The sequence below is a fragment of the Bufo gargarizans genome, chromosome 1 (assembly GCF_014858855.1).
Source record: "Bufo gargarizans isolate SCDJY-AF-19 chromosome 1, ASM1485885v1, whole genome shotgun sequence".
Classification (NCBI taxonomy): Eukaryota; Metazoa; Chordata; class Amphibia; order Anura; family Bufonidae; genus Bufo; species Bufo gargarizans.
Genome location: NC_058080.1, coordinates 288,581,846 through 288,605,125, shown reverse-complemented (window position 1 = coordinate 288,605,125; position 23,280 = coordinate 288,581,846). Strand labels below are relative to the sequence as shown.

Here is a 23,280-nt window from a genome sequence, read left to right as displayed (position 1 = left end):
TGAGTTTTCTGCCGTTCCCTCCACCCCCATGGACACTGAATGGAGCAGCAGGGTGCATGCATGATCGCTGACCAGTGGGGCCCCAAACAATCAGACAAGTGGTAAATGCCCTTTATAGGACAACCCCCATTATAAGTGTAAGCAGGCTCCTGAGTAACAGAAAAAAAGAAAAATAAATAAAAATAACTTGCACACGCCTCAGTTTCCATGGAAACTGCACACTGCACCAAAAATTGGCAGGAAGCATTTTATAGAGCAGGAGAAGCTGAGCATATAGATATATAATCTTGTGGGAAAGAATTCAGTAAAATATATACCTTTAAATCTCTACTATTTCTAGTTTCATGATCACAGGGGAGGTGTTATATGTGACTGACAACCATCTCTGTATACACACTTGCACGGAGAATACTATCATCACTGATAACACCTCCCCCCATGTATAACTATCAGTGACTGACAGCTATCTATGTATACACACTTAGGGCTCATTTACACAACCGTGATTTGGTTGCACATACAAAACCACATTTCTTGCGGTTCGCATGCGGACCCATTCACTTCAATGGGGCTGCAAAAGACGCAGACAGCACTCCGTGCTCTCCGCATTCGTTGCTCCGCATTCTTTATAAAGGGCCGTCCATTACATTAATTACAGAAGGCACATGGGCGGCATCCGTGTTTTGCGGATCTGCAATTTGCAGACTGCAAAATACGGCATGTTCGTGTGAACAAGCCCTTACACAGAGAATGCAAAGCAATCGCTGATAACACCTCCTCTGTGTACAGCCATCAGTGACTCACAGCTATCTATGTATACACACTTACACAGAGAATGCCATCAATCACTGATAACGCCTCCCCCGTGTACAACTATCTGACTGACAGCTATGTATTTATACACACTTTCAAGAAAATGCCAATCACTGATACCTCCCCTGTGTACAGTTATCTCTGTATACCTACTTACAGACAATACTATGAATCATTGATAACACCTCCCTTGTGTACAACTTTCACCGATTGACAGGTACCTATGTATTTACACTTACACAGAGTGCCATCACTCACTGATAATACCTCCCCTGTGAATAATGAAGTCAGAGAGTAGAGCTATAAATGTATAAATTACAAGTTTTACAGAATCTTCTCCGAAGGGGGGGGGGGACATAAATAAATAAATCTGCTCCGCTCCTCCTGCTCTATAACATGCTGTCTGCAGATTGCATTGTATTTTGTGGCGATTAGTCCTCTTTAAGCGATCTGGGTTGTTTATTGCTCAACTGCCCGGAAAGCGTACACCAACTTCAGCAGTCAAATTCATTGGTTTCATGGAATATATTTAAAGGGGTCATCCCATGATTAGTACAAAAACGAGAATCAGACTTCATATAGTGCATGACAATCTATTTCTGACAAAGCCAGCACCAGCCCTGAACCTCGCATGGATCCTCTCGATTTCTTTCAAGCTGGAAGCTCAAGGGTTGTGTCCTTCCTGCTGCTCACTCCCTTTAACTGCCACAAGGGCTGGTGGAAGTTGAAGGATGCAACTGAGCATGTGTGACCACCTTCGCAAGCTGGACAGAGAAAGAGGAACAGCAGGTGGCGCTACACAGACATTTCATTGAATAACTGGCTTGAAAAAAAATAAAGTATATTTTGTAGGGCAAACTTCAAAGTTAAAGGTTAGTATGCAAACATTTTCAATGGTGCAACACATTTACCTTCACCAATATTGGCTCAACTTGTATGTTAGGTCCTTATATTAGCCATAAGTTACAGCAATAGACCATGAGACATGATAACCATTAGTCGTTAGTGAGTTAGTACAAGAGACATAATTTACAGATCACCAATGGAAAACTTCCAAGCTACTTCATGTTGGCGACAGAATCCAGACTAAAATGGTAACCTTCACATAGAAACTGGTTATATAAAGCCTTATCCTGTGGCCATCAATAACTGGTTAATTTGTGAACATGTACTAGATTTTGTCTTTTTCGTGCTTAAGGACATTTTTCTTACCTTAACTGTAGCAAGCGGTACTTTTCCTGTCATCTGGCTTGCAGAATGTGAGATGTGTGTGCGAGAAAAAATTGAATTGGTTGTTCCATTCAGCTGCAAAGAAAAAAAAAGCTGAAGTAACTAAACATTACACCAAAATGCTCTTAATTTAACCCCTTAATGACCAGCCTGTTTTGGGCCTTACTGACCAAGCGGTTTTCTTCCCTTTTTCACTGTAGCGTTCCAAGAGCTATAACTTCTCTCCCCCCCATCTATATATCTTTATAAGGGCTTGTTTAATGGGACTAGTTGTAGTTTTTAATGGCGCCATTTTGGGGTACACAACTTTCTGGTTAACTTTCTTGCAGAGAGATGGGAAAAACTTGACATTGGTATCATTTTGGTGTAAATGGCGCTTTTTGATATCTTATTACGTTTTTTTAGGTGGCAACTAAGAATAAATTAGCAATTCTCTTTTTTTTTTATACGGCGTACACCGTAGGGGATAATTTATGTTATATTCATGTAGTCCAAGTCATTACGACGCGGCAGTACCAAACGCGTATTTTCAATGGGAAAAAAGCGTATTTTTTTTATTGAATAAATTAGGTTTTTTGGTTTGTTTTTTTTAACCACTTAATCGTCCCACAAGGGGACTATGACAGACAGCTTGTGCTGATTGCTTTTAAAATGCAATGCACTATCCCTATAGTACATTGCATTTTGATGGCCATGCTATTCTTGCCAGAGAGGTGCAGCCGGCTGGAAATTACTCAAGGCTAGTCTTGGCCCTATATCAGACCCCAGGCAGCCTTCACACAAATCGGCACCCCGCGATTGCATTTGCGGGGTTACGATGGGAGACAGAGGGAGTCCGCTTCCTCTGTCAGCACTTTACATGCAGCGTGTAAAGTGTTAAATAGCCTGGATCTGCACTCCTGCCGATCCAGACTGTTAGAGCAGAGCTTAGACTGGGCGGCCCAGCCTAAGGCCCCTTAGTGGCAGTCGTAAAAAGGCGTATGGGCTGTAACTAAGGGGTTAACATACAAAAAACATAAATTTATTATTTTACAGGGCCAATTCTTCACCTTATTAAAAAATAAATAAATACATGGCACATAAAATGTTATCAGATGGGCAGAACCATAAATCATTTTATAGGACATTTATAGGACCTGTTACCCCTGATGACAGGTCTTAGTAAATACTTGCGGGAGGATTCCTCATATCCTTGTGAATTTTTGGCAAGTGGTAAAATAGTGCAGTATTTGGGTGATCAATTGTAATGTACTCTCTTTTTTGGTTAGAATACGGTTCTCCTCGGCCTGTTTCAAGAGGGTATTTAGAATTTTCTTATCCTCTGTGAGCGGGTTGGTCTGAAGTGGTTCATAGTAGGCGGGTCAAGAAAAGTACATTACAATTGATCACCCAAATACTGCACTATTTTACCACTTACCAAAAATTTACAAGGATATGAGGAATCCTCCCAGAAGACCGATTATTTCTGGTATCAACTCCATCATGAGCAATCTCTCCCACTATGTAGACCTATTTCTACAAGAACATGTCACGACTCTCCGATCTTATCTGAGAGATTCAACTCAATTGATCACACTACTAAAAAGACATCAACTGGGAACCTGATTATAGCTGGCTTACGCTCGACGTAGCAGCCCTTTATTCCAACATCCCACATATAGCAGGAATCAAAACTACCAACCACTATCTAGAAACTAACCGCCGTCTTTCTCCTAATCACTAAAAATTTATCTTAGACGCCATTCATTTCATCCTGACACACAATGTGTTCTCTTTTGAGGTGAAGATTTACAAACAACGGAACGGGACCGTAATGGGGTCGGGTCTCGCTCCCAGTTTCGCAAACTTGTACATGGGTTGCTTTGAAGAAGAATATATCTTTGACGGTCATCCCTGGAAAGACAATATCGTTTTCTATAAACGATATATTGACGATTTAATTTTGATCTGGAATGGCTCCAATGAGGAAGCCGAAGCATTTGTATCCCATCTTAATACAAACTCTTGCAATCTTTTCTTTACCTCTAATCTTTCAGCTCTGTACACTGAATATCTCGATCTGATACTTTACTCAGACAACCACACCATCAAATCCAAAAACATATTTTAAGAAAGTGGATAGTAATAGTTATCTTGACTACAGAAGTGCCCACTATAAAAAATGAAAAGACAACAGCCCTTACAGTCAGTTTAAACGTATCAGAAGGAATTGTACAGACACCAGCGATTTTCTCCTTCAGAGCGAACTATTACAGTCCAGAGTCAAAGAAAAAAATACCCTATGGGGATTATAGAAGATGCATTCCTAAGAGCAAACAGCCAGAGCCAGGAGGAATGTTTGAACATGAAGAATAAACCCGCGGAAACAATAGGCACTGAAAAATACAAAACTTCTCTAATCACTACTTATAATCCCAACCATGAGGCTCTAAGAACCATTTTAAGAAAACATTGGCATATACTCAAAGATGATCCCCCACCTCAAAGACACCATACCGGCCAAACCACAGATCACCTTTAGGAGAGCAAAAACACTCAAAAATATAATTGCACCAAGCAAGTTAAAAAAAAAGAATACCACTATAGCCCCAACGAATATGCTAAATATGATGAGTCTCCCCAAATACGTTGGCAGCTACAAATGCAACCACAAGTTATGCAAATGTTGCATGAATATTACTAATAGAGCGCAAAAGTTCAGAAATAATTCGTCAGGAGAAGAATTTACTATAAAAAGTTTTTTGAATTGCTCTTCCTCCTATATAATATACTTGATGGAATGCGAATGCGGAATGCAGTATGTGGGCCGTACAATACAGTCTTTGAGGGAGAGAGTAAACAAGCACCGTTCGAACATCATGCAGGGATATTTAAAGCACAGTGTTTCCCGACACTTTCTCTCTACCCACAACAAAATTAATAATTTCACCAATTGAACAAATCACCGAAACTGCCCCGGATAGATTCAGGACACTACAGAAAAGGGAGATGTTCTGGATCTTCAAACTTCAAACCCTGGAACCCTACGGACTAAACGAAAGTTTTGAAACAAGTGTTTTCTTTTTTTAAATACACCCAACCTGTTCCTCCCCTCCGTAACAGTATACTATCACTACCATTGCATCCCACTTAATACGACTGTCGCCCATCCTATAATCCTCCCAACACCCTTTCTGTATCACCAGCGCCACACAGACTTCTTACTTCAGTATTCATCACCACTCACTCCCCTGCCCGCCACACGGACTGCCGACCAAGCCCCGCCGCCTTTCGGACTCTCCTCCAATGGAGCGCTGCCCTTCTCTCACTCCCCCTTACTTCATGCGGTGACGAGCGCGCTGTGTGTGTCAGCATTCACCTCGTGCTGCTGATACACCAGCCGTGCCGCCAGCACCGCTGACATAAGGTAATTCATAACATCTCCTCCTCTTAAACAAACATTTATGTATTACAGTTTGGGTAACCCACCATGGGTTCCCCAAACTAATAGTTTGTTTCTACCATCCTTTCATATCTTTTTATATATTTAACCCACTATGAACCATTAGACCAACTGAATTAACTGTTTATATAGAACAAGGTAATCGCCAACAATGTTGGGATTTTATGAACTAGTGATGGCACCTACAACTGATCTCTGTACATGTTAACATGCATCCTCAGCAATTCCCTGCAACAAGTCTTCATTCTTCATTCATTACCTTCTGCACCCTTGTGTGGACACACGGATGTGCATATGGGTACGTATGTGAGCACGTTTGTTTGCGCACATGTGCTTCCGTGATGTATATTAAGAGTCCTCACATTGACATTATCTCCTCGCACGTCCCCGTCCCCCCGACTCCTTACACAAAACTTTACACTACCACACAACATTGTTGTTCAAATTAAACTGCTATTTTATTTAACCAATCACTGACCTAGTATCTTCCTTACTGAATAGGTTTTTGCCCAACAACTTAAAAACCTCCGGTATGTGCAGACTATTTTCTATTTTCCACATTATGGTTTATTTTTCAAAAATTGGTACCGGTCTTATTTTATAGAAAATAGTATTGACTTTGATCGCACTGTAGAGGAAAGAGGTTTAGCTTGAAGAATCTTAGACATATGATACTTTTATCCATCTCTTGATTTGTTATGCGCCCTTTTTAAATGTAATGATATATTCATTTGCACTCTTTTTTATGAATCTATATAAGTATATATTATTGCATATCCATTTTATTTATAGGTATTATTTATACACCCAAGCATTTCTGTCATTTTATCTTATATACAAGATGTCTCACCGCTATTACGGTTATTATTATTACTATTGCTATGTTTTTCATCTCTAGTCTTAATCCAATTTTATCTTTAATTTCAATTTTATTCTCATCCAATTTTTATTTATATTTATTTTTTATTATTATTTGTCTTTTGTTCCTTACTCAATTTCATCTTCCAATTATATATATTTGTTTTGTGGGTTTTTTTTAAATGTATATTTATATTCATATATTTTTATTTTGTATATGGTGTGTCCTTTAGACTTGATAAAGGGGTCAGAAGTACCCCGAAACGCGTTGTCTACCAATAAACCTGAAAAATACAAGTCATCCAGTTGTGATAGTGCGCCTCCTACTTTCTATACGTTCGACCGAAACAGTCAAGCGTCCTTTCTTCTTATTCCCACTGTCTAACCCGAGTGGTGGGGTGGCTCCCACCCAAGGGATTTGGAGAGATCTGGGCTGCACCAACTGTGAACCGTCCACAAACAACAGTCACTGGGGTTGCATCCAATTAGGTGCAACCACAAAAGGTGAGCAAACAAAACCCTTTTTTTTTTTGTGGATTTTCCACTTATTGAACATACTCACCCTATGAGCGCCTTTCTCTACCCTCTGGCCATCATTTGCCGTAACATTCACTGACCTGCGATCCCTGTGATAATTTATGAAGCAGCCGTCTCACTGCGCACAGTGATTCTACTTCCGGCGGCTGATTCATGATTTATTATCACAGGTCAGTGAATGTAACGGAGCATTAGAGTGCATAGAAAGGCGGGATATAAATGTAATTTTAACTCTTAAGACTCCTGTGCCCAGCCTTCTGTCTCCCAGGGAAGCACGAGTCAGAAGCACAGCCCATCTTTTCTAATGGACGGATGGCCCTTACCAACACTCTTTTGAAGAGTGCTGCTAAGGGCCATTTCAGCCCCAGTTTTCTACCAAAAATAAACGTTTTGGCTAAATAAAGTCTATTGCAAAATTGTTACCCATCACTTGCCCTACACTTTAGCAAAAATAAATAAATAAGACAGTTATCCTTTAACCACTTGCCAACCATCCGTTGACTATATACATCCAGGTGGTAGGCACGCATTTCCTCAAGAACATTTTAAAACTCCCTTGCAGAGACCACAGCTGCAGGTTGCCCGCCATCAGTAACAGCAGGATAACCCCATACACCAGGCATGCTCAACCTGCTGCCCTCAAGCAAAACTACAACTCCCATCATTCCCGGACAGCCTACAGAAGGGCATGGTGGGAGTTGTAGTTTTACAACAGCTGGAGGGCCGCAGGTTGAACATCCCTGCCATACACCAGAGAGATTTTTTTATTTTTTATTTTTAACAGTGCTTGCCTTCCTCATCACTGTATACATAGCGCTCAATAAGTGGCAATGCCACTTCCTGCTCCGTTCTGAGTGGTCATATGATCATCAGGAGCTGGGAGTCTGCACGAACTGCTGGGTTTTGGCAGAACCAGATCAGCTCTGCAATGAGGTTGTACAGGCCTATACAAAATCTTTGGGAGCTTTATTACCCCTGTAACTGGGGCTAGTGTCAGCCCCAGTTACAGGCGGAATCGGCAATAAAAAACAAAACACACAACCCATACATCTCACATCATAATGACTCATACGGAAAAGGATATAGATCTATAATATATATATATATATATCTCTCTCTATCTATCTATCTCTATCTAAATATCTCAGTTTCACATGGTGCGGCCTTTTTTTTCCTCTCCAAATTTTCGAGGCGTTAGAAAGAAAACTAAGAAAAATGAACGAAAATAGAAATGATAAAAATAAAGCCCCATATATCACCGAAAAAGAGGCAAACATTTACATAACCTAATGAAAAAAAGTTATGACAAGATGCACGTGGTCAGGAGGGGGGGAATGGGTAAATGGCCCGGTCTTGAATTGTCAAAGAAAAACTGTCACATTGAAAATATGGTCCAATCTGCAGGCAGCATGTTATAGAGTAGGAGGGGCTGAGCAGATTAATATATAGACTACGGGAAGAAATGGAGACCTCCTTGCATACATATCTGTACAGAGATAGCGGTCAGTCACCGAGTAGAACCACCCACTGGATGCCTAAGCATAGAACGTGCAGGAATTAAAATGGAAATACAAATAGTACTGAATATTGTCCCATAAAACTATAAATCTGCTGAGCTCCTCCTGCTCTACGAGATGTTCAATGTCATAGGTTGCCTTTTTATAATCACGGTACCAATAAATATTAAATTTGGTGTACTGACCTTTCTATTTTTGCTACTTGGAGTAACCTGTGAACACTGTCCGGCCGGCCGTTTGATTGGCGTTTTAAACTGTGTGGTCTCTTCTTTTTTCTGTGTCCGTAAGAAACATGAAATCAGTGGCTGCAATGTAAAACTCTGGCTGAAGGGAACAGATGTACTAGCATGGTGGACTTACCCGGTCTTGCTTCTCACGCTCCTTCTGCTGCTTCAGCAGCTCCCACTGACTGGTAACATAATCCATAAATCGACTGCCTTTAATTAAAAATGGACGACCTTGCTCAGTCTCCCACAAGTCTATCCGGGACTTCAGCTCTTCCTCTAGCTAATGGTACAAAACAATATGAGAAGGGAGATTTATCAAAACTGGTGTAAAGGAGAACTGGCTTCGATGCCCATAGCAACCAGATTTCACCTTTCATTTTCATTCCAAAGCTCCTTTGGAAAATGAAAGGTGGAATCCTATTGGTTTCTATGGGCAAGTAAGCCAGTTTTTCTTTACACCAGTTTTGATAAATCTCCCCCAATTACTTTTACGCTTTATACATGGCCATGAATAACATTTTGCGTGGCATGCTCCAAATACCTTTGATAACAACTTTTGAAGCTTTGCACGTTCTTTCTCCTCCTTAAGCAATGTTCCTCCACGGTTGGAGAATCTGTTGGGGTCACATGCCTTTATCTGAAGGTAAAGAAGGCACATAAAGGAATAATGAATACAAGTACTGCAGTTAGGCCTGTCTTTATTTCCACTCCTGCCTGGTCTGCATTTAACGTGCAAGAATCTTCCTGAATGTCCATACAAAGCCTGCAGCTGCACCAGGACACCGTACATTAGTGCAGTGTCCCGATGCATCACGAGATCAGGGGTCAGGGCTCCCCGAGCGGCAGTCATGCTATTGCTCCAATTAGCACTATGGACCTACTCTTGTATCTCCAGCCATGGCAGACACGCATGCGGATCTGCTGCTCCACTAAAATAAGGAGCAGGGGCCCCTATTTTCCTGGTGGCCCCAGCATTCAGTCCCTCTCCCCAAGTGCAGATATTCAGTGCTAACATTGTCCAGTTTTGTGAGGGGGTTTTTGCAGAAAATTCTGCAACTGATTTATTCATCTGAATACAGTTTGCAAAAATTCATGCATCTGCTACAGAAATCCTATTCAGATGTAGGGAACCGATTTGCAGTCACAAATACCTGCAATCAATCTGCCACACTTGACTATACCCTTAAAGAATTGCTGCTTGTGACAAAAAAAAAAAAAAACCCTCACAGAAGCGACCATGCTATAAGCAAGTCGCTTTTGAAAAGGTCATTGCTGAAAGTTAAAATTTTGCAGAAAGTCACCGATCCTAAACTAAAAAGTTCACCTTCTATAGTCCAGTGCGTAGGAATGCAGTAAGGTGCAAAACAAGAGAGTCTGTGTAGTGCTAGTCATAAAAATAAAAAAGTATAAAATATGCCACCTCTAATATTACAAACTGGGTCCAGCTGGTTTCCCACTTTGCCACCGCTTCCAGAATGAACTTGCATTTTTCATAGAGCATTTTCATTTTGATAATCTCTTCATCATGCTTGCTTAAAAGATCTTCTGAATAGTCATCTGCAACACAAAAGACACCAGAACGGGTTTATCAGAACAGTTACCATAAGATTATCTGTAATAAACATATTACTGAAATCACTACAGCGGTCATTACAGGGGCTTGCCCTTTGTACATAACCCATCTAGGAGCCAGCACAGACAGCCGTGACAGTCTTAGGCCTGGGCCATACTGAGACTTTTTGCTGTGCTACTAATTGATTTACACTATTGGGCGACAGCTGCAGTCCACAAGATTGCATAAAAGCCAATGCATTCCTTTGGACAGCAGCTGTCGCCTTCATAAATCAAATCAGTAGTACCACAAAAAGGCACAATGTAGCTCCAGGATAACTAAACTTACCACATCATTTCAGTGTACAGGATTAACCTCTTACTGACCAGACCTGAAAGGGACAGTATCAGAAAATGACCATCACATTTTTATCATTTAAAATATTTTAAGAATTTTGTTAATTTTAAAATTTCCCATGTTAATATCTAGATTTAAACAAAAACCTGCAGATTTTGCACTAGCTTCTTATTCTATACAATTATCTGCTTATCTGTTTTACCTGCCTGTAATATCGCCTCTGTGTACAGATAAGACAGGATTGACAATAGATGATTGTCAAATCTTCTCTATTCTTTCCTTGTACAATGACTTCTGCACAGGCCACAGAGCTGCCTGGAAAACTCCCATAGAAGTCAGTGAGGACCCCTCCTGACCATTGTGTCTATGGCCCATGGGGCTGCCGTAAAGCAATGGTCTTAAAGGGGTATTCCGGTTACAATATAACTTAAGTTTCAGACTACCGTAATTTATCATCAATAATTACCTAATATAATGTAAATATCACATTTTTAAGTTATAAAAGCAGTTTACTTCTCTGCTACCCACAGTGTTTACACAAATTACCATGACACCGACCTGTAGATCTGAGCCTTTGTTAGGTCGAGCATGCTCAGTGTGTTGCTACCAATTCTCTAGCTAAATGTCTTGTGAAACAAAGGGCGCATTAGTGTGCTGGTGATTGTACACAGGGCGTGACTGGATCAGTAAACAGTAAACAGCAACACTCAAACGAGCACAAACTCACAGCAGGAAAGCTATGGATTGTGGGGATTGTAGTCTTTAAAGTTTTGTGAGGGAAGATCAGACGCCAAGATACTCTGTCTTGAAGGCTCACACAGGAGCTAGACAAATTGATGGCAAGGTAAAATGAAACTATGGTTATATGTATAGGTATGGGTTCTGGTTGGGTTACAGCCTTAATGCAGATTTTCATAAATAAAGTTACTTTACCGGAATAACCCTTTAATGTTGGTTAAAGGGGGATGTCTCACTTCAGCAAGTGGCATTTATCATGTAGAGAAAGTGAATATAAGCCACTTACTAATGTAATGTGATCCTTTGCTGGCTTGACTCATTTTTCTATCACATTATACACTGCTCATTTCCATGGTTATGACCACCCTGCAATCCATCAGTGGTGGTCACGCTTGCACACTATGGGAGCGGGCTACATGACGGCTGCATCAAATTGCTGGTCACAGCCGCGAAGTGTTGCCTTTGCGTCTAAGTATGATCACCACCATGGGTGAGCCGCTCTGGGGTCTTTTATAACCCCTTTCAAATGTTTGAAGGAAAAAGCTGCAGTTTTTATTGGTAACATTTTGCGATGGCTTTTTGGTCACTTTATTTAATATTTTGGAATGTGAGGTGGCCCAAAAAAAATTGCAATTCTGTCTATTTTTTTCAATTCTTTTAAAGGGGTTGTCCAGGTTCAGAGCTGAACCTGGACATCCCTCCATTTTCACCCCGGCAGCCCCCCTGACATGAGCATCGGAGCAGTTCATGCTCCGATGCTCTCCTTTGCCCTGCGCTAAATCGCGCAGGGCAAAGGCATTTTTCTGAGTTCCGGTGACGTACCGGGGCTCTCTATGGGGCTGACAGGAACCCCGGTGACGTCACCGGCACTGATGGGCGGGATTTGGCTCTGCCCTAGCCAGTAAAACGGCTAGGGCAGAGCTAAAGCCCGCCCCTCAGAGCCGGTGACGTCACCGAACACACTGCTGGGCGGAAGTTACCGCCCGGCAGTGTGTTATTGTAAACACAAGAGCCTGTGCCCTGCGCGATCTAGCGCAGGGCACTGGAGCGCATCGGAGCATGAGATGCTCCGATACTAGGCTCAGGAGGGCTGCCGGGGTGAAAATAAGGGTATGTCCGGGTTCAGCTCTGAACCCGGACAACCCCTTTAAGGAGGTTAGAAATAACGTGCATTTTTGACATGTACCATTTTGGAATTCAAATTACTTTGACTGCTTTTAATTTTAAAAAAATTGGCAGGCAAGGATTTTTTTTAAATCTTTTTAATACTTTGTGGGTTTCACCATATAAAACAACTTTATTCTGCTGTAGGATTACAAAATTAAAAATGTCTTTATTTTGTTACTTCTAGACCACAATCACATTTTTAAATCATTTGTATTTTGAGTCACCGTATTCTAGGAGCCATAAGCTCTAGTGACATCTTTAGGAGTGCTTGTAGTTGTAGTTTCCATCATAAAAACACTATTAAATGGAATGTGTCACCTATATTCTTTTTTGCCAGTTAAAACCAGATTGTGACAATCTTTTTTTTCTTAACCGTTTATTTGCAGATTTTCAATTTTTTACTTCTACTCCCTGAACATAATTATGGGGCAGCCACCTTGCCAGAGCTGTTAGCATTTACATATGTGCTTTACAGCAGCTGCCATGGGCCCTAAACAAAATGGACAGGAGGGGACCTCATTGACTTCTATTGGAGAGTTTTTTTTAGGCATACTCTGACCTGTGCAGAGGACAGGAGGGAGTAGATAGGATCCACCATTTACAATAGGTGATAGTCCGTGTTAACATTTTATAGAGGGAGTCATTACACCCATATGTCATACCAATTGTGTAGTATACATCTCTTTTTTTTTGTGCAGTGGGCTAGATAAGGGTGACTTTTCTTCACTAAAAATTTGTTTGTATTTTCTTAAAAAATAAATAAAATACAAAACAAACATCCCACTAGGGTTTTTGAACTTACAATCTTCTAATCACTGATAACTACAATACTACTGTATTGTACCTGTCAGTATTAGGGCTCATGTACACGACTATTTTCAGTCTGCAACAGATCCACATTTGCGGATCGCATGCATACCCATTCATTTCAATGGGGCAGAAAAAAAAGCCACGCAAAAAAGAAAGTCTCAAATTAAAAAAGTTAAAACGAAGAAATCCAATATATAAAGCTGAGTGTATGTGCGTATGTATGCATGCATGCATGCATGCTAAAGTAATCCGCATCGTCGCATTTACAAACACGAAATTTGGCACACATGTACATCAGGTGTCCGGTAAGGTTTTAGACCAGGTCTCAGCTCTATAGGATGTACCAAGATACTCCCAGAAAATGCCTAAGCCAATAGAAGCTTGGTCACATGACCCTTATCAGCCAATAGAAGTTCTCAGGCCGTTAGCCTCCACATACAGTTTTACTTCATTTTTCTTCACTGCTGTAGGTGAGCTTTAAAAGGAAATCTGTCACCAGGATAATCGGTATTGAAGTAAAGCCATGGCAGAATAGCTGTGGATGACACTGTTAAGGGAGCAGAGTGCTGTGGAGGTCACAGTTCAGGGGGCAATTGGGTAGCCATTTAGGCCACCCTGAAAAGACAGACTTAAAGGGATTCTGTCACCAGGATTTACCCTACAGAGATATTCATATGTGCCCATCAGTCTCCTTGTTTTGTATTAAATGATCCCACTCTGACTGCTGTGTGTCTTTTATTGGCATGTAAATTACCTTGATAATGAGCCCAAGGGATTGTACCATGATCAGTTGGAACCTGGCCGTGCCCATGGTTCGGGAGCCCAGCACCGCCTACCAGTTAATTTATTCACTGCATTTGCCCTGACGTCATTCCTTTAGAGTTGTTGCGATACCAAATTTTTTTATTCGGTTTCGATACCATCAAAAAAAAATAAAAAATGAAGTATTGCGATACTCTATACCATGCGAAAAAAAATAAACCAAAAAAGCCACGTGCATTCCGCATTTTAAAAAAATGGCGAATCACGAAGTTTATATTTATTTTTTCTGTTCCGGCGTTCACTGCATAGATTTTCTTTTATATTTTAATAGCTTGGACTTTTCTGATGTGGCAATATGTGATATGTTTATTTATTGTTTATACACTTTATATGTGAAATTGGGAAAGGGGGTGATTCATCCTTAATATATATATATTTTTTTAAACTTGTTATTTAATAACCATTTCCCCCCTTAGGGGCTAGAACCTGGGATTTTTTTCATCCCTTGACCTATTCACCCTGATAAAGCTCTATCAGGGTGAATAGGACTTCACACTCTCCCTGCTGCTCTGTGCACACAGCATCAGGGAGATTACCATGGCAGCCCCAGTATTGCACTGCTGGGGCTCCAATCAGAAGCTGCCACTGCACCAATGAGGGGGAGGGGAAAGGACCCAGTGGCCACTGCCACCAATGATTTTAATACAGGGGGCTGGGGGCACTGTGCCACCAATGATTTTAATGGGGTGGGGGGTTGAGGGGGCGCACTGCGCCACCAATGATAGTTACCCCTTAATACAGGAGGCTGGTACTGGCAGATCAGCGGCAATTAACCCCTCAGGTGCCACACCTGAGGCGTTAATTGCTGCTGATCGCAGCTCCCCGTCAGGGGCAGGTGACAGCAATGCGATTCTGCTGCCGCTTCCGGTATTGTGTGTTAAAGTCTGGACCCATATAAAGTAGTCTTTAAGGATTAGGCTACACAGAGCAGCGCCCAGAGATGTCCCAGCACTTACTATTATTCCTGGGCGCCGCTCCGTTCGCCTGCCATGCCCCATTACTGTCTCCTCTCCTGCTCCATATGCTAATTACTATCGGAGCAATGGGGAGGAGACATCAGCTTCTCTAGTGGGCGTCCCTTCTCCCTGGCTGTAGTGCTGTCCAATCGCAGCCTAGCGAGAAGGGACGCCCACTAGAGAAGCCGATGTCTCTTCCCCATTGCTCCGATAGTAATTGGCATATAGAGCAGGAGACAGTAATGGGGCACTGCGGGCGAACGGGGCTGGGACATCGCTGGGCGCCGCTCTGTGTAGGAAAAGTCCTGCCCCTCCTCCGCCTCTCTCTCTGTTAATTGGTGGCAGTACGGCAGCACGGCACGGGGGGGGTTTATAAAGGAGAGACTGCTTCCTTCTCCCCTGTGATGCTGAGGGAACATGAAGAAGCGCAGGCCAGTATAATAAAAAAAAAAATAAAAAAAATAAAAAAAAAAATTGAAATCCCGGTAAAAAGTATCGATTGGGTATCAAAATTTCAATACCCGCAACAACCCTACATTCCTTCCAAGCGCCGTAATCCTCGCTTGCGCAGTTGGATCAACGAAGCCTGTGCCAGTAGACCACATGGGCGCAGACTACTGTGTACACTGCGCAAGATTACGGCGCTTGGAAGGAATGACTTTAGGGCAAGTGCAGTGAATAAATTAACTGGTAGGCGGTGCTGGGCTCCGGAACGATTGGCACAGCCGGGCTCCAACGGATCGTGGGACAACCCCTTGGGCTCCTTTTCAAGGTAATTTACATAGCAATAAAATCGCTTTTTGACGAATAAAAAAGACACAGAGCAGTAAGAGTGGGATTTAATACATAACAAGGAGACTGATGGCCCATATGAATCTCTCTGTAGGGTAAATCCTGGTGACAGAATCCCTTTAAAACCCCGCCCCCCGAGACAGCACAGTGCTGCTGTCTGAGTGTGAGCTGTTCAAAAGGACATGCCCCTCCCACTCCTCAGCCAACAGGGATTGAAAAATGAAGTTAAAAAATAAAATAAAAATATATACATAAAAAAAAAATCTACTTCTAGGTACAGTGCTGCTGTCTGAAAGTGAGCTGTTCAAAAAGGACATCCCTGTGTCAGTCCAGGCCCTGCGCCACATGGAGGACAGGGAGTCTGAAAGCTGGACTGTCCGGCCCAAAACTGGATCTCTGGCCACCCTAGGGGCAGGCTGCTGTGGAGGTCACCGTCAAGGGGGTGGTGTGCTGTAAAACTCACTGTTAAAGGGGCAGGCTGCTGTGAAGATCAAAGTGAAGGGGGTGGGCTGCTGTGGAGGTTCCAGTTATAGTGGATACGGTCGATATCTTTTAATGACACACAAATATTAAATTAAATAGATTAAATATACCCGAGCAAAGCCGGGTCCTTCAGCTAGTACTGTATATAAAGAAACAATCTGTCTCAGTCAGAGGAGCTCAAACATGTCCCCTTCCTCCTCAATCCTGTGACAAGTTATAGGATAACTGGCTGGAGCAGGAGCAAAAAGATCACGAAGCTCCATCCCTTCATTTGATCTTGTATTTAAGTGGAAGCAGAACAGCAGGAGATTAAAGGGGTTCTGCAGTTTATTTAAACTGATGATCTATCCAGAAACTGCAATTTGTATAAAGTACATTTTTGTGGCATGAAATTTGCCATTTATACTGTTCACACTTCACAGTAAATAACCTGTAAAATTCCTCAGTGTATACAGTCATGTGGACACATTTGCAGCTTTTGCATTTTTTGTGTAGTACACGTTCAATAAAATGTACAGTGCCTTGAAAAAGTATTCGTACCGCATTCATCTCAGCGGGTCATTCGAGCGTGCCCCTCTTTTCAGCGCTCCTGTGAGGGAAATCATACCCACTCCATTTCGTTCCTCTCTCCTCACAGCGGGCTCTTCGCCTCCTTTCTCGCACTATTATTTTCATGCTGATGCTTGCATTGTTTTTCATAATATTAAGAATGTTCTAAATACAAAAGGCCAAATGTCTTGTGCTCACTTCTACGAGAAACTTTGTAATAATGTCACTCCTTTTTGGCATAAAGCCATTATGATATGCTGTTGGCATACATGCACGCATGCTGAAATTAAACTGAAGGTCACTTTATGGAGCACACTGTCTCTCTGATCTTTCTCGAGCCGCTCAACTTAACACTTAATTTGGCCCCATCACATCGTTAGAGCCGATTTCGCTCACACTCCCATAGGAATGAACGGACGTCGGCCGCACATTTGCAGAGCGCCCACTAGGACTTTTCCAGCTGTGTTCTTCGTATAGACATTTGGCGCATATCCTAGTGATATGCCCCCAATGTCAGGCAATTAAAGGGGTTGCACGATCTAACAGTTACATTCAAATTGAAAAAAAAAAAAAAAAAAAACTTTTTTAATTTAAGATTTTTAATAAGCATCTGCGTTAAATCTTGTTGGTTTGCAACTCAGGTGACAATTGCATTAACCTCTTAGTGACATAAACTTTCACCAGTCCTGACATTACCATATAAATAACTGGCAGTGTACGGCATATTGAGGACATGCGATAGCTTATTTATTTTGTTATTTCTATGCACTGCTCTGTCCCCCCTGTTCTGGTTTCCAGTCCTGTATGAAAATACATACCATCGGTACAGGAAGGAGGACACTGCCATGTTTCTCAAGGGGCGTCTTTCTCCCTGGCTGGGAGCTGGCTAATCACAGCGGAGAGGAGAAGGGGGGGGGGGGGGGCAGATTCTCCCTGGGATTTGCCACCTTGCCCGAACAGCATTTAGAAAGCATTGAGAAAAGGAGGGGACATCATTGACTTCTATGGAGCGTTTTGTAGGCATGCTGTGTGGCCTGTGCAGAGGTCACTGTACAAGGAAAGAATAGAGAAGATTGTACTTGGTTTTAACATAACTTTATTCTTTCGAGAGTTATTTACAAGTTTCTGACCACTTATAAAATGTGTTCAATGTGCTGCCCATTGTGTTGGATTGTCAATGCAACCCTCTTCTCCCACTCTTCACACACTGATAGCAACACCGCAGGAGAAAAGCTAGCACAGGCTTCCAGTATCCGTAGTTTCAGGTGCTGCTGTGTGCTCCCTCTGTTTCGGGCCACCAGAAAGGCCGAGACTTTCTCCTATATAGTGTGCAAGTATGACCACCCCTGCTGGATTACAGGGTGGTCGTAACCATAGAAATGAGTCGTGTATAATGTGATGGAAACATGAATCCCGCCAGCGAAGTAAGCAATATGGACAATCACAATACATTAGTAAGTGCCTTGTATTAACTTTCTCTACATGATAAATGGCAGTTACTAAAGTAACACAACCCCTTTAACTGCAGTAAAGTGATCTGTACAGACCAGAAGTGGTGCCTATTATTAGGCTTATTTGTCAGTGTGAAAACTGCAAGATTATGATTTGTTTAAATATAATTTTTCATGTTAATATCTATATAACAAATTCTTTAAAAATGTTAAATATAAAAACATTGTTCACACTAGTAGTTTTCAAATGATGGCTGGCAGAAATCGGCCATTTCAACTTCAGTCAAGTTTCTGGCAGTATTAGAGCAGAGGATCTTTCAGGGAAGTGCGGTTTAACAGTACAGTGACAACAAAATACATTTACTAACACATATACGCCACTTATTGGCGTATATCTGTCTCCGATTGCGGCTTTTCCCCACTCACGCCAGGTCAAAAAGTTGGAGTGGGCAGGGTCTGAATCTAGATTTAGACAGGTGGTGGATCCACCGAAGTTATGTACAGGCTGGCGCCTCTAAATAGGTTCGGCACATCCACCGCTAGCTAAAAGGGTATTAAGACATAGTATTTAAAGAGTTAATTGCATTTTAAATTGTCTTTATGTTAAGAAGCAGACACCTTACCAAACCTACAAATCTTTCCTTATTACTACAGTAAATATTAACTACAAGCTTTCACTTCTCCAGAAGTAGAAATGAACATAAAGAGGGAGCACAACTACAGTAAGGTCATTTTTAAGGGAAATTCCCCTGACCTGCTCTGCAGATATTTAAAAGATACAAGTCACGTTTTATGTACAACTGTAAGGCCTCTTTCACACGGGCGTCATGTTTTTTGCCCGGATAAGAGGCGGGTGCGTTGCGGGAAAATGCGCGATTTTTCTGCGCGAGTGCAAAACATTGTCATGCGTTTTGCACTCGCGTGAGAAAAATCGCGCATGTTTGGTACCCAGACCCGAACTTCTTCACAGAAGTTCGGGCTTGGGATTGATGTTCTGAAGATTGTATTATTTTCCCTTATAACATGGTTATAAGGGAAAATAATAGCATTCTGACTACAGAATGCTTTGTATAATAGTGCTGAAGGGTTCAAAATAATAAAAAAGTTAACTCACCTTCTCCTCTTGTTCGCGCAGATGCCACTCTGTTCTTTAGCTGTGGACTGAATGACCTGAGGTGACGTCAGATCACATGCTCCAATCACATGGTCCATCACCATGGTGATGGAGCATGTGATCTGACGTCATCAAAGGTCCTTTAGCCCACAGATAAAGAACAGACCGGCATCTGCGCTAACAAGAGGAGAAGGTGAGTTAACTTTTTTATTATTTTTAACCCTTCCAGCACTATTATACAAAGCATTCTGTATTCAGAATGCTATTATTTTCCCTTATAACCATGTTATAAGGGAAAATAATACAGTGAATAGACTGTCACCTAGAACCCATGCGTGAAAATCGCACCGCATCCGCACTTGCTTGCGGATGCATGCGATTTTCACGCAACCCCATTCATTTCTATAGGGCCTGCGTTACGTGAAAAACGCACAAAGAGGAGCATGCTGCGATTTTCACGCAACGCACAAGTGATGCGTGAAAATCACCGCTCGTGTGCACAGTCTCATAGAAATGAATGGGTCAGGATTCAGTGCGGGTGCAATGCGTTCACCGCACGCATCGCACCCGCACGGAAAACTCGCCCGTGTGAAAGGGGCCTAAGGCCCCTTTCACACGATCGTGACGGATTAGGTCCGGATGCGTTCAGTGAAACTCGCACTATTTTGCAAGCAAGTTCAGTCAGTTTTATCTGTGATTGCGTTCAGTTTTTTTCTGCGCGGGTGCAATGCGTTTTGATGCGTTTTTTTCACGCGCGTGATAAAAAACTGAAGGTTTACAAACAACATCTCTTAGCAACCATCAGTGAAAAACGCATCGCACCCACACTTGCTTGCGGATGCAATGCGTTTTTCACTGAAGCACAATTCACTTCTATGGGGCCAGGGCTGCGTGAAAAACGCTGAATATAGATCATGCTGCGCAACACAGAACTGATGCGTTAAAAAACAACGCTCATGTACACAGACCCATTGAAATGAATCGGTCAGGATTCAGTGCGAGTGCTATGCGTTCACGGCACGCATTTCACCCGCACGGAAAACTCATTTGCGTGAAAGGGGCCTAACTAACATCTTCCCTGAGAAGTTTGAATCTACATCAGTCTATCTGGTATACCGTAGTTCTTCTTTAAGTTGGAACTTAAGCCTCATTCACACAGTCAGTATTCGGTCAGTGATTTCCATGATTTTAAGCAAAAACTGGTGCGGCTCTAAACACAGAACAGGAGCAGATCTTTACCTTATACCTTTATGTCTGTGGAGGCACCGATCCTGGTTTTGGCTCACAATCACTGATGAAAATCACTGACATGTGAATGGGGCTTTAGAGTGAAGGCTATAATGAACTACTTTGACAAATGTGTAGAGGCAGAGTAGAAAGTGAAGGGCAGCGGGTATCGGAGCAGAATTGGAACAGCAGCCGAGCCGCAGAGGATCAGCGAGTATCTGCTTTTCCATGTTTAAGCCCCTCTGAGCCCACTGCAACTAAATATTGTCCTGGAAAACTAATTTAAGTTAGATGTTTATAGAAAAAAATATGCAATAAACAGCACGGTTGACCTTAGGAACTGGCCAACAAACCTTTTTTGCAAGTGGAGGCAAAAGCAATCATGCAAATGTGTCACACACAGCTGCCATCATAGCAGAACATGGCTTATTTCAGAACTTACCACAATAGTATGGGGCAAATCCTTTTCTTTGCTCAAGGGTATAGAAACACATATCCCAGTAGGCCTTTAGTTCTTCTCTTATTTTCAGGACCACTTGCTTAAGATTCACCATCTTTAGCTCTTCTAGTCGTCCTAGCTCTTTTTGCCACTAAAAATCAAAGAACTGTGCTCAGCTTTTCATGGTATTAATTGTCCATTTACATATCAACAAGACTGAACTCATCTTTAAAAGGATTTTCGGGGTTATAGATGGATATTGTTGACCTATCCTTACAATAGCTCATCAATATCACATCTGTGGGGGTCCAAAACTCAGCATTCCTCCCCCAATCAGCCATTTAAGTCAGCTTTCAGAATACAGGAGGAATCGGAAGCACGGCTTCAGTCTCTGTGCACCCACACTTAGCTGTTTGCAACCAGTGCAAGAAGTTACTCTCACCGATCTGATATTAAATGGGCTATCCTAAGGGAAAGTCATCGATACCTATATGCCAATGAAAATGAAATTATTCTTGCCTGTAATTGCATTTTCCACAGCACTAAGCAGGAGGGTCTCCCTGCCTCCCTGGGACAGGAAACAACTTGGAATACAAAGTTTAAAAGGCTGCTCTCCATTACCTACTCTAGTATTAATGACGGATCATTATAGATGCCATACATTTAACCCCTTTGACTTAGCATTTTCGTTTTTCAGGAAATGGTTAATTAAGATAATACACAAGATGCGGCTGGGAAAAAAAGGAGATTTTTGTATAACTTACCAGTTAAATCTCTTTCTCGCTCTTCCTTGGGGGACACAGACCTTGGGTATAGCTCAGCTCCCTAGGAGGCGTGACACTAAGTAAAACTGTTAAGCCCCTCCTCCATCAGCTATACCCTCAGCCTGGAGATAGAGGCTACCAGTTGCGTGTCCAAGTAGTGAAAGGATAACAACCAATAACGGAAACAACCAGCCAGCAACCCAACGGGGCGCCAGACCATAACCCTGTAACCAAACACAGAAGGGTGGGTGCTGTGTCCCCCAAGGAAGAGCGAGAAAGAGATTTAACTGGTAAGTTATACAAAAATCTCCTTTTCTCGCCCATTTTCCTTGGGGGACACAGACCTTGGGACGTTCAAGAGCAGTCCAAGAAGGGAGGGACCACAAACCCAAGGCGGAACACCACCAGAGCATCAGGAAACCGCTGCCTGCAAAACCAGGCGGCCCAACGCAGCATCCGCTGATGCATGCGTATGCACCCTATAGAACTTTGTGAAAGTGTGCAGAGAGGACCAAGTGGCTGCTTTGCACAACTGTTCAGCCGAGGCCCGATGCCTCTGCGCCCAGGAAGCTCCGACTGCTCTGGTGGAATGAGCAGTGACGCCAAAAGGCGGAGGCCTGCCCTTGGCTCGATAAGCCTCAGACACCGCCAGTTTAATGAAACGGGCAATAGCCACCTTGGAGACCGCCAACCCTTTGCGCGAACCCTCCGGAACCACAAACAGGGAGTCCGTGCGCCGAAAGGACCCGGTGACCTCCAAGTAAATCCTCAACGCCCTGACCACATCCAGACGGTGCAGTTCCCGTTCTCTGGGGTGGGAAGGAGAGGGACAGAGCGACGGAAGGACGATGTCCTCATTGATGTGAAAGGCGGAGACCACCTTTGGCAGGAAAGTCGGGACAGGCCGAAGCACAACCTTATCCTGGTGGAAGATCAGGAAAGGTTCGGAGCAAGAAAGAGCCGCTAACTCCGACACCCGTCGGAGAGACGTGACGGCCACAAGAAAGATGACCTTGCAGGACAGAAGGCGAAGGGAGACCTCCCGTAAAGGCTCGAAGGGGGCTGATTGGAGCGACGAGAGCACCACATTCAGGTCCCAGGAAGGAACTGGAGGGCGGTACGGCGGAACAGAGTGAGCCACCCCTTGTAAAAAGGTCTTAATTGGCCCTAGAGGGGCCAGGGGACGCTGGAGAAGAATAGACAGCGCCGAAATCTGACCCTTCAGAGAACTGAGGCACAGCCCCAGGTCCAGACCCGACTGGAGGAAGGACAGGATTGTGGGAAGAGAAAACCGGAGAGGTGGGATGCTCCGGGACTCACAGAACCCCAGATAGGACCTCCAAACCCGATAGTAGATCCTAGAGGATACGGGCTTACGAGCCCGGATCATGGTGCGGACTACGTCCGCGGAGAAACCCCGTCGCGTTAAGACGGC

The 23,280-nt window shown here is 42.8% G+C and overlaps 1 protein-coding gene across 3 annotated transcripts in view; it reads right to left on the bottom strand.

The window, feature by feature from the left end:
* Positions 1 to 23,280, bottom strand: part of LOC122926982 (protein regulator of cytokinesis 1-like) — a 62,502-nt gene that overhangs the window by 7,182 nt on the left and 32,040 nt on the right. For 2 of the 3 annotated variants that reach the window (XM_044278516.1, XM_044278523.1), the window contains exons 7-12: positions 21,085 to 21,232; positions 10,045 to 10,181; positions 9,166 to 9,261; positions 8,758 to 8,904; positions 8,583 to 8,672; positions 2,026 to 2,118 (exon numbers count right to left, since the gene is read on the bottom strand). In XM_044278516.1, coding sequence (XP_044134451.1) covers positions 2,026 to 2,118; positions 8,583 to 8,672; positions 8,758 to 8,904; positions 9,166 to 9,261; positions 10,045 to 10,181; positions 21,085 to 21,232 — 711 coding nt within the window. Of the gene's footprint in view, positions 1 to 2,025; positions 2,119 to 8,582; positions 8,673 to 8,753; positions 8,905 to 9,165; positions 9,262 to 10,044; positions 10,182 to 21,084; positions 21,233 to 23,280 lie in introns of those variants that run through there. The other variant, XR_006387746.1, reaches the window with a different exon arrangement.